This window comes from Muntiacus reevesi, chromosome 1, assembly GCF_963930625.1.
Source record: "Muntiacus reevesi chromosome 1, mMunRee1.1, whole genome shotgun sequence".
Lineage (NCBI taxonomy): Eukaryota > Metazoa > Chordata > Mammalia > Artiodactyla > Cervidae > Muntiacus > Muntiacus reevesi.
The window spans coordinates 69635908-69650916 of record NC_089249.1 but is presented as its reverse complement, the minus strand read 5'-3'; the positions used below and the strand labels follow the sequence as shown (position 1 = coordinate 69650916).

General features: G+C 42.6%; 1 protein-coding gene across 1 annotated transcript; it reads right to left on the bottom strand.

Moving 5' to 3' along the window:
* Positions 1-903: 903 nt before the first annotated feature.
* CCDC190 (coiled-coil domain containing 190) lies at positions 904-9123 on the bottom strand. Its single transcript, XM_065924954.1, has 4 exons — positions 8986-9123; positions 7138-7336; positions 2535-2658; positions 904-1992 (listed from the first exon to the last, which is right to left on the bottom strand). The coding sequence occupies exons 2-4, from the start codon at positions 7331-7333 to the stop codon at positions 1413-1415; spliced, it is 900 nt and encodes a 299-aa protein (XP_065781026.1). The 5' UTR covers positions 7334-7336; positions 8986-9123; the 3' UTR covers positions 904-1412.
* Positions 9124-15009: the final 5886 nt, after the last annotated feature.

Here is a 15009-nt window from a genome sequence, read left to right as displayed (position 1 = left end):
ATTAGGCCGGTGAAATGATAAGAATAAAATCAATGTATGTAGAAGATTTGGTGGTGTTAGTGGTAAACAGTCTGCCTGTAATACAGGAGACGCAGAAGATGTGGGTTTGATCCCCGGGTAGGGAAAAAATCCCTTGGAGAAGGAAAAGGCAACCCACTCCAGTATTCTTTCCTGGGAAATCCCAAGAAATGGACGGAGGAGCCTAGGGGGCTGCAGTCCATGGGGTTGCAAAGAGTTGGATACGACGGAAGCAACTGAGCAGAAGATTTGTAATTGCACAATTTTGTTGCAATTCATGAAATCTAAATTGAAATAGAATGTAAAAAATTTTGGAGGTAAATCTACCAGCAGATCTAGGTCCATCAGATATATGAAGATATACAAGCAGGGTAACAAGGAGGAACATGCAAAATGCCTATTTCTCAAATTCATGAGACTGAGGTTTACTTGGAACAGGGGTGGCGGAGAGGGCTGGGCTCTGGCTAAGTCCTTGCTGCCTTGGTAATGGCCCTGTCTGAAGTTATGGTCAGCACAGAGAAAAGAGCCTTTCAGAAGCGGGATAGATCATTTTGACAACTCCACCCCTGTGGAGGGTGCTTGTAATGGAGATAGACAAGGAGAAAGAACACAATAAAGGGCTTGGAAGTTTGCACAGGACGTTCGCCATGTCTGGTGTTCCTAACCCTGCCAGCCCAGTCATGGCCGGTGTAAATAAACCAGGTATTCATCAGTCAGCTCTGTTGCTCCTGCCCTGCCTTCCCCCATTGTTTTGCTACTTGGAAGAAAATGTTAGAGGGGGCACATTTCTTATAAGTTGTTAATTATTTTTTTTATTAGGATCCAAAAAGGTTGATAAGAGCAGGTTGAAAGTGGGAATGAGAAAACCAAAATGGAGCTATTTGAATATAAAAGAAGTAAGGAACGTGCTTCAAAAAAGAACACAGAACTGTGTGGGTGAGAAAGTTTGATTTATAGACTGTATTATGCACATATTTTCAATTGAGCTCCTATCCTTACCTTTACATGTGAAACTAAAACAAACAGAAGAGCCACACTATTTTGCCAGCAGGTGGCACTATAAGAACCTCCTATAAGAAAAGGGTGGCAAATGTAAGCAGGACCCTTAATATTTTACCTTTCAGGAAAAGTCTAGGCATCAATGTAGACTCATATTTTTGGTAACATTAGCAATACGCATATATTGCTTTAAACGGCTTCAGAAGATTCATCTCTCCATTTTTCATCCTAGCATTGCTCATTTAGTGAAACATTATACTCCCATAAAAGGGAAAAAAGACTAAGGTTTAAAATAAAATCTATATCTATATATTTGTATTGTTTGCTACAGTTGCTAAAGTGATTATGACACATGTTACTATGTGGATATAGTGGATGACTAAAGATGAAGTAACTTAGATGTTCACCCTGTTCTCACATCCCTTTTCTGCTCTGAACTGTGAGGATTCCTTGTGCCCGAAGATCTCCCCAATGCTGAGCAATCTCTCAGACTCAGGGGGGATCCGGTGCCGGAGGTAGTGAGCTTTTCTGGCCTTTTCAAGCAACTCCAAGTAGGTTGATGTTTGGGGCTTATCTTTGAAGTCTCCTCCACCTCCAATGGGATCCAGGGGGATTTGTTTCGCAGTGGTGAGGTCTGGCCTTGCGCTGGCATCATTAGATCTGGTCTCATCACCATGCGCCGGTTCACTACCACCAGCTGGGCTGGAACTGGGGCCTCCGTCTACAGTGCGGGTGGAGACGTCTTGATTTTGACAGAGAAGAGAGATGCTCTTGCTGGAGCCTTTTCCTTTTGGTGGGTTTATAGAATCTTTCTCTTGGGCTTGCAGCTTCTCTTCTACGAAGTGGGAAGTTCTGTTGTTTTGAGATAGTGACTGCCTTTTGCTTTTCATGGGGTCCTTGGGATCAATGTAATGGGAAGGAGGCATCTGGGACTTGGTTTTGGAACTTTCTTGAGTCGTATTTGTTGTCAGTGCGCTGGAAAAGAAGATAAGAAGAAAAACATTCTCTCAAAACATGAAGAGCTAATATTTATCATTTTCAAATTATTAGACCCTGGCTCCTTTTTGTGTAATATTAACTGAGGTAATAACGTGGGTGAACAGAGGATGAAGGGTGAGAATGGATGGTAACAATGTGGGGAAATGATTTTTCTTTTTCTTGTAAACTTTTTATTTTTCTATTGGAGATTGGAGTATAGCCATTTAACAATGTTGTGATGGCTTCAGGTGCGTAACAAAGCCACTCGCCCATACATACACATGTATCCAGTCTCCTCCAAACTCCACTCCCTTCCAGCCTGCCACATAACATTGAGCAGAGTTCCCTGTGCTATACAGGAGGTCTTTGTTGGTTATCTGTTTTATTATTATTATTATTTTTTTGGTTATCTGTTTTAAATGCAGCATTTTTTTTAAGAAGGAAAAGACAGCACTTTCTCAGGGGGAGGATGATTTAAAGAGGTCAGTTGAAAGAAGGACTCAATGGCATATGCATTAGTTTAGTAAGCATCTTCTTACCTAGCTTTGTTAGTCTGCAGAACTCTGTGCTTCTGTCCTCCCTGTGATGAGAGCGTGAGAACATCTTCTGGTCTCTTCTGACTTCCATTCCCAAAGTAAGAGCAGAGCTTTTTCTTGATGATATCTGCTTTGAGTTAATTAATAGGTGCTATGAGTTGAAATGTGAGTTTCCCAGGTGGCGCTAGTGGTAAAGAACTTGCCTGCCAATGCAGGAGACATAAGAGACACAGATTTGATCCCTGGGTCAGGAAGATTCCCTGGAGAAGGGCATGGCAACCCACTCCAGTATTCCTGCCTGGAGAACCCCAAGGACAGAGGAGCCTGGCGGGCTACAGTCCATAGGGTCGCAAAGAGTCGGGCATGGCTGAAGCGACTTAGTACACACATACACAAGTTGAACTGTATCCTTCCCAAATGTCATATGTAGAAGCCCTAATGTCCAGCACCTCAGAATGAAACCTTATTTGGAGACAGGGCCTTTACAGAGATAATTAAGTTAAGATGAGGCCATTAAGGTGAGCTGTTGACCATTATGACTGGTGACATTATAATAAGGAGAAATTAGGATATAGAGACACAGATTGAGGGAAGGTGAAGGGAAAAGACACAGGGAGAAGATGGCCACATACAAACCAGAGAGAGAGGCCTGGAAAAGAGCCTTCTTTTCCAACCTTCAAAGGCACCACTCTGCCAGGACCCTAATTTTGGACTGTAGACCACCAGAACTCTGAGAAGACATGCCTGTTGTTTATGCCAGCTAGTTAATGGCAACTTGGTAGGGTAGCCCTAAAAACTAACACAGTAAGAGAAGAAGGAAAAGAATGCCAGAACCTGGTTCTCTGGGCAGAGAAACCGTGTGTGAATACCGCTGGATCACATTACACACTCGGCTGATCTGGCCTGAGGAATGGAAACAGAAAAACCTAAGGCAGTGTTTACCTAGAGCATGTTATAGAGGATTCAGAAACACTGAGGTTAGAGGTTTAAACTGGCTGGGACCGAGGAGGTTTTGTCTGAATGTTTTACTTGGCAAGCATGATGTTCTCAAAACAAAATGCCTGGCTGTGAGCTATACCCAGAGCTGGGGTCCTGTTGTTACATCTGCCTTGATTGTGTGACCTCCTACCCACCTGCGCCAAGAGCTGCACCTTCTGGCCGTGAGTAAGTGGGTTTTTCTCTCTTTGACTTAATGTTTCAGAATCTTGCAGTCATAGCTGCTATAGAGGACCTGGTTTGTTTTCAAGACATCTCAAGAGCTGGTCACTTGGAGTTGAAAGTCTTGCACTCGTTTGCTCTAAGCAAAGTGAGTTCCCTAAACCAACACTGGGGTTGGTAGGCACCAGGCAAAGGAAATATGACCAGATAAAGGGCCTCTAATTTATATTAAACTCCTAATACTCTTTCATCTAATAACTTCTTGGTGAGGTAGTCAAGGCAAGAGATAGTCCTTTTAGGGTCTCTCTTCTAACTGTCTTGAGCATGTGTTTCTATGTGTGTGTGTCCCCATCTAGCTGTCCAATTTAACAGGGATGTTTGGGTGCCTAATTTGTGCCAGGAAGTATATTCTTGACTCTGGTTTTCTTCACCCTGAACATATAATTAATCATAAAGCTCTGGCAATTCTGTACTCTAAATATCCCAAAATGCCGACCCCCTTAAGATGCAATCTCACTTTTCAAATATCTTAATATACTCATTTTTTTCCCTACCTGACTAATGCCCTAGTTTAGGCCTTTAAACCCTGGTCTGAACTCTGGAATCCTTCTATCTGGTCTACCTTAAAGTTTGCTGCCAGAGTGATCCTTATCTCACTTGGAGATGTAATCTCCCCATTTCCAAAACCCATAGGGTGAAATCTAAACTCTTTTGCAAGATCTGTGAAGCTATTCATGATTGGAGACCCTGCCTGCTCTGCTTTGCCTCTAAATATTACACCTGCCCCTTCTTATCACCCCTTACACCCCTCCAGGACTGAGCAACTTGTAGCAAGTCATTCTCATGTATGCACGTTTGTACATACTGTTCTTACCGTGTGTAGAAACATTCCATGTGTTCTCATGACAAACCGCCCACCACCCCTCCTCCACTCATCTTCATTCTCTTACTCCTCTAAGATTCTGTTCATACCCTGCCTCTGTTGGGACATCTCGCCTGAGCCCCTTTGCTAGACGTGGGAACCCTCCCACGCTTCTGTTCTACTTTGTAAACAATGAATTTAGCAATTAGCATTTTCTGTTATAATTTTTTGTGAGCACAGTTATCTTCTAGTCCAAATGTGAGCATCTTGAGGGCACAGACCATGCTTTTCATATTTGCATTCTTGCCTCTATTGGAGTTGCTGTGTGTTTTGTAAAGTTTGGCCCATGAATCACCTGTCCTAGAGTAATCTGCTTTCATGTCAACTCAGTTAAAAATGTGGACTTTGAGCCTGATTCCTAATCTACTGTTGCAAACCTCTCTAGATGAGGACTGGGCATATGTATTTGAAGCAATTCACCAACTAGCATCTAGTTGAAACTCAGTAACAAGGTCATTAAATGAATCATGGGAATGAATTGCCTAATACAGTGCCTGATAAATATTGAGACTTAATTCATATTGTTTTCTTCCTTCTTCTCTAGTCTTACTGTCACGGAGTCTGAGGCACAGAGAGGATGTGACTTTCTAAAGTACATACAGACAAGAGACCCCTGAATCAAAGCATTCTGCCTTCTGCCTAGACTCTTTTCATACCCCTCGTCTGTCAGGCAACCTCTCTAGTCACCAAAGACAGCCACCTCTCAAACACGATCTTTTGAACACCACTTTGAGAATAGGTATCTGGTCTTCAGGATCCTTTTTGAGAAATGAAGTGGGATTCAGCCAAACAGCTTCTAAGACTCTTTCCCCTGCTGTGAGCTCTCCTTCCTGGTTTGGTTTAACCATTTGTTACAGACAGGGAAGTTGAAACCAGAGAAGTTCAGTTAGTTGCTCACTTACTCCTCTTTGAAACACAAAGCTGGAGGCTAGAAATAAATCCTAGGCTAGCCCTCTGGATATCACTCTTGGCCCTTGGGTCCATATATTAGCTGTGGAGACCTAAATGGTTTTACATTGAATTGTGATAACTGACTTTCCTGTAGAACATGCTACATCATTTTCAGGGCTCCTGCCCCTGCCTTAAGTAAGAAGGGATTATAGTTTGAAGAGCTGAGATAGATAGATCCATTCTATGCTGTATATAAAAATATGATTATTTTACTATGGGAAAAATGAAAATAGTTCCTATAAATTGTATAACTATGGCAACTTTCAACAAAACTGTCGAAGTGTTTTAATCCTGTGACAATCTTTTACTGATTGACTGATAACAACAAACAGTTACATGGCACTTATTTTGTATTTAGGTACTGTTTCAAATGCTCACTGAATCCTCAAATGACTCCATGAGGTAAGAAACATCAATTACATTTTATGTTGGAGAAAACTGAGGCAGAGGCAGGTCCAGTAAGCTGCTCAAGGCCTCACTGCTAGTAAGCGATAGATCAGGATTTCAACCCTGACAGTCTGGGTCCAAAGTCTGTATTCTCAGCCACCACAGTTTAATGGACAAAGATGCAATCACTGAGCAGGCAGTTTTATTTCCTTATTTTTTTTTACTGAATGGTGTGGACAGCTTTGGAAGATCTAAGATTCTGAATTCCATTGTGCAGCCCTTCCTTCTGTGAAGATCAATAGCTTACTAACTAGAAATTGGCGTTTGAGGTTAGCAGCGTTAGTCTTGTTATAATTACTAAACTGTATAGTCTATGTTCATTGGATAGTCTTCTAAGTCATGTGTACATTTGGAAAGGATTATTCATTGGCAACAGAAGGTTTTATGGGAGGGAATTATTATAAAGAATGTGAACTTGCAGCTTCTGGGTAAAGACACCTCTTTGGGGAAATGACAGAAATACTTGCTCTTTGGCTTAAGAAGACAATGAAATCATAGTACCAATACACAGCAATTGCTTTTGCAAAATTTTCTTATCTAAGCAAAATCTGCGAGTTCTAGTGTCAATACACTTTGGAGTACAAGAAGGATAAGTTGAGAAATTCACTTTCTGCAGAAGAAAGGAAGACCCGACTCTCAGACTGGTGTGTTGAAAAGAGCCAAGTGCTCTTTGCTCAGCTCTAGCAGAGGTCAGCCACTGTTACACACTGCTCTCTGGTCACTAATCCCAGGGAATTTTTTTTTTACTTCCTTTTCATTAGATGACTTGCACATTAATAGTTACTCAGTGAATGTTTGCTGACCAGGCATAGAAAAGAAGTGAAACCAAATCAACCCAGATATAAGAAAGTAGAACACTAAACCTTTAAGCCAGCGAGAGCTCATTTGAAAGACTGGGAGCCTGAGAAGGGTTAGCTCAAGAAGGTTTGCATGTGCACGGCTCCAGGGAGCTGTATCATTGAGGGAGAGAAAGGTGGGCAGCCTAAAATCCAAGCTGAGATCAAGAGTTCTCTTACTGAGTGTCCAGTCCCTGAAAGGGCCCTCATCATCCAGTAGGGGGTACCACTCTGGCCTCAGCCAAGTGATGGCTAGCTGGCCTGCTCTGCCTGGCGGTCCCTGAAGCCATACCTTGCTGCAGCCTCTGCAGTTCTTTCTGGAGCTGTCTCTGCTCCCTGGTCAGGGACTTCACGTGGTACAGGCAGATGTCCTCTAGTCTCTGCAGGCTTTGGCTGAGTCTGGCTTCAGCCTGCTTCGCACTTTTCCTCTCCAGATCGAAGTGCTTATGCAGGGGTCCCCTGACCATATGCCTCTCCATTCTCTTCATGATCTAGAGGCAATAGAACAAGATTCTCTCAAGCACTGTGTCAGACCTGATAAAGCAAAGTGGGGACCCTGGCCCTGGCTTTTAGCTGGAAGATCAGTGTTTGAATCTTGAGTATTTCTGAATACATAGCTGCCTAGTCAGATTAAGGTACACGATTAGAAAACTTTTCCCTGTCAACTAAAAAATTATTCACAGCCTTAAAGTTGAAAGTTATGTTTTATTCAGTGGGAATTTTTAGATCTTCAAGCCTGGGAGGCAGGATTTCAAGTAACCCTGAGAAAACTGCTTCGAAGAGGAGGTGAGATATATATATACACATATACATATATCCTAATATATAGTTAGGGTATATAGGAGTTTGCAACAAAGGGCAGGTGGTGGGTGACTGTTAACAAAAGAAAACCAGATATCTCAAGTGAAAGAATTTAGCGCTTTTCTCTGTATGGGAAGATCCGACTCTGGACTCAGTGAAATCCTTCCTTTACTATGCACCTCAGCTATCTGGGGCTCGTATCCTGTGTTTTCACGTTCTGAGTTTCCCTAGGGCTCACTCTGTGGAGTGACTGCAATCTGATAGCTGCTAGATAGCAGATATTTTTTCCTTCCTGAGTTCCCTCAGGGCTAACCAGCTCCCTAGTGTTGGTGACTGCAATTTCTGAAAACTGTGGCAATCTTTGTTTACTGATATGGCAGATAATATTTCATTTATCAGCCCTAGAGTAACATGATTTTCCAGAGTGATATGGAAGTATCTAGGGCAAAGTCATTTCTCTGAGTCTTAGTCTCCTTGCCAATAAAAGAGTGATAGATTATAGGCTTTGTATATAACCCCCAATCGGGTTGCTACAGAGATCAAGTGAAAAGTACATGAATACATTTTAGGGTAAAAATTATAAAAACACTTTACAGATGTAAGCCATCATGCGGCCTGTAACACTGCCATGTGCCAGGTGCTATGCCGAGGGCTGAGGGTGGTGGTGGATGAGAGACAGTTCCTGCTTTCAAAGAACTTTTAGATTTACAACTCTGGCGTCTAATGTTGCTGTATAGCCACTAAGTCATGTCCGACTCTGTGACACCATGGACTGTAACCTGCCAGGCTCCTCTGTCCATGGGATTCTCCAGGCAAGAATACTGGGGTGGGTTGCCGTTTCCCTATTTCAGGGGATCTTCCTGACCCAGGGATCAAACCAGCATCTCTTGTGTCTCCTGCATTGGCAGGCAGATTCTTTACCACCGAGTCATTTGGAGTCAAACGGTGCATGTCAAATCTGAACAATCAACATTTCAAAAGGTGAGGAGAGTGGGATCTGTTGGTTACAGAACAGTATGGGCATCCAGAACAAGTAGTCTGGGTAGCTGAAAGGAGCTTATCTTCCTCCTCTGGCTGTGTTGCGCTAATAGGCAGGGACACATCTTTCCTCCTCTTTGCTTCCTTCTCAATGTTCGTCTCGGAGCTAAATGCACAATATGTGCCCAGGATACAAATGGATTACTCTTAATAAAGCTTTGGTGATAATAACAAAGGAAAAAGCTTAGCATTAACAAGGAGGATAAGGTCAGGACACAGAAGGGAAAATTTTAAGACAGCTAGGTTTTAGTCTAAAATGTAGACTAAACTTTTATTAAAGAACACAATGAGTAGTACTTACCTACAAATCCAGGGTTCTCACTGTGAGAATGCTGCCTCCTTCTTTTGCTATGCCTGGCTGAGTTTTGAAAATGAGGCTGTTCTTCTGCAATAAATGTAGGAGCTTGGTGTTGGGGAGGTGGGGAGGTGAGTGGGAACTTTGGAGAGGGTTGTGGGGAGAATGTTGAACACACTTCAAAGCACTCTTCCATGCCACCTCCCTCATCAGGAATGCTAAGTCCCTGAATGCAGGCACCAATCCCAGAGCCTGAAGTAGCTCCACGAGTTAAAGGAGCTTGCCAGCCTCCAGCCCTCCCCTTGATGGGCCCACAGTTCTCCTTCTCGGCAGTATCCATGGGAGCCAAGAATGAAACCAAGGAGTGTCTTACTGTGTTCTTAGAGTCTCTCTCTCCCCGCCCCCCTCCACTCTGTCCTTCTTCTCTGGCCGTGTTATTCCCCACCTCCCTCACAGTGTCAGTCCTACTTCTTGGAAACCAGATCAGGTTCTAAAAGAAGACGCTCTTTTTTTTTTTTTTTTTTTGGTCAGTTTGTACACATTTTGTGCAGGAGAGTAATTTGTTTATTTTGTATTATCACATTCTGTACTGACTTTCTCCAGGCTTCTAACCAACTTCAGTACTTATTTAAGGTTTTGAGAGTTGTCACAACAGACAAGCAAAGTGAAACTTAAATGAACTTTTGTTATCATATATTGGACTCTGTGATGGAAGGCCAGCTGAACTATTGATTGTGGAACAAGATATTAAGTTTTACTGTTGATATTGAGATTCTTACTGTTGCCTTAAGGCTGTGTCTGAAAACGAGAGGCATTAATATGCCACAGTCTAAAGGGAACTGTCAACACCAGGACCTATTAATTCCCCCAGAGCTTACTGAGAGGCAGCTAAATAGACCTATTACCCACAGTCATCACCTAGCAAACAAGCTATTATAAGGAGTTTGCTGGCAAAATGGAGAGGGAAATCTATTATTCTCTCTGTAGGAGGTAATGCCTTTCCCATTTCTTCCCATGAGGTAATTCTTTCACCTCCAGAATTTAAATGAATGTAATGGGGTTCCAGGAGATGGGGTTTCAGAAAATGTTGTGCCTAGCTTCATGGCAAATAGATGGGGAAACAGTGGAAATAGTGACAGATTTTATTTTTGGAGGCTCCAAAATTACTGCAGATGGTAACTGCAGCCATGAAGTTAAAAGATGCTTGCTCCTTAGAAGAAAATTTATGACTAACCCAGACAGCTTATTAAAAAGCAGAGACATTACTTTGCCAACAAAGGTCTGTCTAGTCAAAGCTATGGTTTTTCCAGTAGTCATGTGTGGATGTGAGAGTTGAGCTATAAAGAAAGCTGAGCACTAAAGAATTGATGCTTTTGAACTATGGTATTGGAGAAGACTCTTGAGAGTCTCTTGGACTGTAAGGAGATCCAACCAGTTCACCCTAAAGGAGATAAGTCCTGAATATTCATTGGGAGGACTGATGCTAAAGCTGAAACTTCAATACTTTGGCCACCTGATGCAAAGAACTGACTCATTTGAAAAGACCCTGATTCTGGGAAAGACTGAAGGTGGGAGAAGGGGACAACAGAGGATGAGATGGTTGGATGGCATCATCGACTCAATGAACATGAGTTTGAGTAAACTCCAGGAGTTGGTGATGGACAGGGAGGCCTGAGGTGCTGCAGTCCATGGGTTGCAAAAAGTTGGACATGTCTGAGTGACTGAGCTGACCTGAACACAAGAAGAGACTGACACCTGCTTCCCCAGCTGGAAACTTGGTGAATTCCAGGACCACAGGTCAGCCCCCACTCCAACCATTTGTTGCCACCAGAGCTGATAGTGAGAGATTCTTAGAAAACCTTGGTTACTTCATGTCATCTTGAGAGAAAGAGATGAAAAGGGAAGGCATGCAGAAATAATTCACGGACGAGCATTAGTGTGTGAGCCTGGGAAAGGAATGGTGGCCAAACCCACCCTAGTACCTGTTGGCCATTCGAGTGTGTCAAAGCGGACTCTAGCAGCTTCCTTGCTTGAAGTGAAGGAGCGTAGAGATTATGTAAGGGAGCAGAAACCACGGCATTGACCTTGGAAGACTCTAGGTCAGATACAGTAGTCCTTTACTCAGAGCAGGGCAGGGGGGAGTGGTGACAGAAGGAATCTCATTTAAGGTGATTTTTTGCTCATATCAATAAATAAGGATGTCACAGTCATTAGTGATTGCAGCTCTCCAGTGTGGGCCTTGGGGCCTTGGGGCTCTGGGAAAGGAGAAAAATAGCTGCAATCTCACAGCCGTCAGACCGCAGTCGATCCCTACAGTGAGGCCCGAGGGAACTCAGGACGTGAAAGGACACAAGATCCTGGCCCAGGGGAGCTGAGAAGGAAGGAGTTCAGTGAGCCCAGACTCTCGCATCTTCCCCCACACAGGAAAGTGCTGAATTCCTTACCTTGGGATATCTGGTTTTCTTTAATTAGCAATAATCTTTTGATGTTCAGATCACCTGCCCCTTCTTACAAAACATCTGTGTAATCTGGTTCTTCCCCTTGCCTCCTCAGAGCAGATCTCTCAGGCTCACTTGAGATGCTGTCTCCTGAGTTTGAAGTCCTAAAAGTTCTCATTGAATAAAACATAACTGTCAACTTTTAGGTTGTGAATATTTTTCAAGTTGACAAAAACAACATATCTTGAGAGCAGAGCGCAGCAGGAGCACATGGATTATGACTGATTGAGGAAAGACCAGTAATACCTCAGCCCTACAAAAGTATGAGTTACACAAGAACTATATTGTTCCCCTTCTCCAAGTCCCTTGGAGTCCACTGAGCAAAGGGCTTAAAGGATTTAAAGGATCAAATAAAGGGACCTTTATTTGAGATTGGAACTTCAACGTGGACTGGAATATTTTTTTTTACTATCAACATGGCCAGAAAAGTGTAGGATCTGTCTCTGATATCATTAAAAGATAAGAACAAATAAAAAAGATTTGAAATATAAAGCTCTAATTCCTATATCATGTCCCTGATGTCATTACTAGGGAAAAGAAGTTTAAATTTCTCCTAAAATGAATTTTATAGAATGGATGTTATTTATTCACATTCATATACTTTCTGTCTCTGTATTATATGGAAGCAGCATTCTTTTGTAGTCAAATACATCTGAGATCAAATAATCATTCTGTCATTTAATAAGCTATATGACTTTTTTCATTAATTCTGTCATATCCCCTACTCTCCTTAGCTATGAAATGGGTTAATAATATCTTCATCATAGGGATTCTGGTAGAATTTAATGAAAGAATGAATGCAAAGTGTTTGGTACATAGTATATGTTCAATAAACATTAGTCCCAGTTTCTAGCAAAGATGGAGCAACAGGGAGTAGATTACTCTTCGATATGAAACTATTTGAAAAATCAGACAAAATTTATGAAATAATGTGGTTTATTTTTAACACAGGATGTGAGGCAGTGGGATGATGCTCCCTGAGAAAGTAGAAACAAACCAAGGGACCTTTATTATTGTCCCAGCTTGCTGCCTAGAAAGAATTTCCAGGTCACATCATGGAGAGGGGACAGCCAAGCAATGGATTTCCTAAGAAGGCTGAGGTAGAAGTCCAGAAAGGCTAAGGCAGCTAGGAATAGCAGGGCAGAGTACCAGATCAAAGAAGCACAATGATTTCAAAGCAGAAGAAACATGAATAAAACTATCCCAAGGCATATAAAATCAGATTGCTAAAAAAGTAATAAAGAAATATGTTTAAAAACAACCAGAGAGAAAAAAGACACATTATATAGGAACACAGTTAAGAATTATAGCAGACTTTCTGTCAGAAACAATTCAAGCCAGAAGATAGTGAAACAAGAATTTTAAAGCTCTTTAGAAGGGGGGAGAGGGGGAGGGAACCTTAGAATTCTATACTCTGCAAAATACCTTTAATATCAATGGCAGATTGAAGAATTTTTCAGTCATACAAAAGCATCGATTATTCTTCATCAACAGGTGTACAGTCCAAGAAATGTTAAAGCAGTCCTTGAAGCAGAAAGAGAATTATACCAGATGGAAATTCAAATCTACATGAAGGGATGAAGAGTCCAGGAAAGACAAATTACGTGGGTAAATATAAAGATGGTTTCTCTTATCACTTAAGTTCTGTAAAATATAGTTGATGGTTTCAGTTCAATTCAGTTGCTCAGTCGTGTCCAACTCTTTGCAACCCCATGAACTGCAGCATGCCAGGTGTCCCAGTCCATCACCAACTCCCGGAGTTTACCCAAACTCACGTCTATTGAGTGGGTGATGCCATCGAACCATCTCATCCTTTGTCGTCCCCTTCTCCTCCTGCCCCCAATCCATCCCAGCATCAGGGTCTTTTCCTGTGAGTCAGGTTTCCGCATGAGGTGGCCAAAGTATTGGAGTTTCAGCTTTAGCATCAGTCCTTCCAATGAACACACAGGACTGATCTCCTTTAGGATGGGCTGGTTGGATCTCCTTGCAGTCCAAGGGACTCTCAAGAGTCTTCTCCAACACCACAGTTCAAAAGCATCAATTCTTTGGCGCTCAGCTTTCCTCACAGTCCAACTCTCACATCCATATATGACCACTGGAAAAACCATAGCCTTGACTAGATGGACCTTTGTTGGCAAAGTAATGTCTCTGCTTTTTAATATACTATCTAGGTTGGTCATAACTTTCCTTCCACGGAGTAAGCGTCTTTTAATTTCATGGCTGCAGTCACCATCTGCAGTGATTTTGGAGCCCAAAAGAATAAAGTCAGCCACTGTGTCCACTGTTTCCCCATCTATTTGCCATGAAGTGATGGGACCGGATGCCATGATCTTAGTTTTCTGAATGTTGAGCTTTAAGCCAACTTTTTCACTCTCCTCTTTCACTTTCATCAAGAGGCTCTTTAGTTCTTCTTCACTTTCTGCCATAAGGGTGGTGTCATCTGCATATCTGAGATTATTGATATTTCTCCCAGCAATCTTGATTCCAGCTTGTGCTTTTTCCAGCCCAGCGTTTCTCATGATGTACTCTGCACATAAATTAAATAAGTAGGGTGTCAATATACAGCCTTCACGTACTCCTTTTCCTATTTGGAACCAGTCTGTTGTCCCATATCTGGTTCTAACTGTTGCTTCCTGACCTGCATATAGGTTTCTCAAGAGGCAGGTCAGGTGGTCTGGTATTCCTATCTCTTTCAGAATTTTCCACAGTTTATTGTGATCCACACAGTCAAAGACTTTGGCATAGTCAGTCCTGGAGTCCACTCCAGTATTCTTATCTGGGAAATCCCATGAACAGAGGAGGCTGGTGGGCTACAGTCCATGGGGTTGCAGAGTCGGAAATGACAGAGTGACTAGCACACAGGTGGAAAATGCTAAGTTCAGGCTGAGAGCAGGTTCCTGTAACATGGCCCTGTTACCTTCACTACCAACCAGTCAGAAGACAGTCACATACCCTGCAGCTCTCATCCCAAATATTGCTATAAAAACTACCCTCAGGACTTCTCTGGTGGTGCAGTGGATAAGAATCTCCCTGCCAATGCAGGGGACACATCTTTGATCCCTGGTCCAGGAAGATTCCATCTGCCACAGAGCAACTAATCCCATATGCCATAGCTCCAGCCTGAGCTCCAGAGTCCACAAGTTGCAACTACTGAGCCTGTGTGCCTTGACTACTGAAGCCTGTGCACCTACAGACTATGCTTTGCAAAAAGGGAAGCCACCACAATCAACCCACGCACCACAATTGGTGAGTAACCCTCCCCTCTGCACTAGAACAGTAAGGAAAGACCCCACACAACTGAAAAAAAAAAGTATCCTCTCCCCAAACAGTCAGGGAGTTTGGGTTTTTTTAGCATGAGCTACCTGTCCTCCCTGCTTGATCCTGCAATAAACCTTTCTTTGCTTCAAGTTCTGACACTGGTTTGTTTGGCCTCAGTGTACGTTGGGCAGATGAACTGAACTTGTGTTTGGTAATGCTCCCATAACATAGATGGACCTAGAGATTATTATACTAAGTGAAGTAAGCCAGACAG

Excerpts from the sequence above, each read along its gene's own strand:
- CCDC190 (XM_065924954.1), bottom strand. The coding sequence starts at position 7,333 with ATGAAGAGAATGGAGAGGCATATGGTCAGGGGACCCCTGCATAAGCAC. Across the intron at positions 2,659-7,137 it reads ACTGCAGAGGCTGCAGCAAG|ATATCATCAAGAAAAAGCTC; the intron begins GTATGGCTTCAG and ends AACTCAAAGCAG. Across the intron at positions 1,993-2,534 it reads CTGCAGACTAACAAAGCTAG|CGCACTGACAACAAATACGA; the intron begins GTAAGAAGATGC and ends CTTCTTTTCCAG.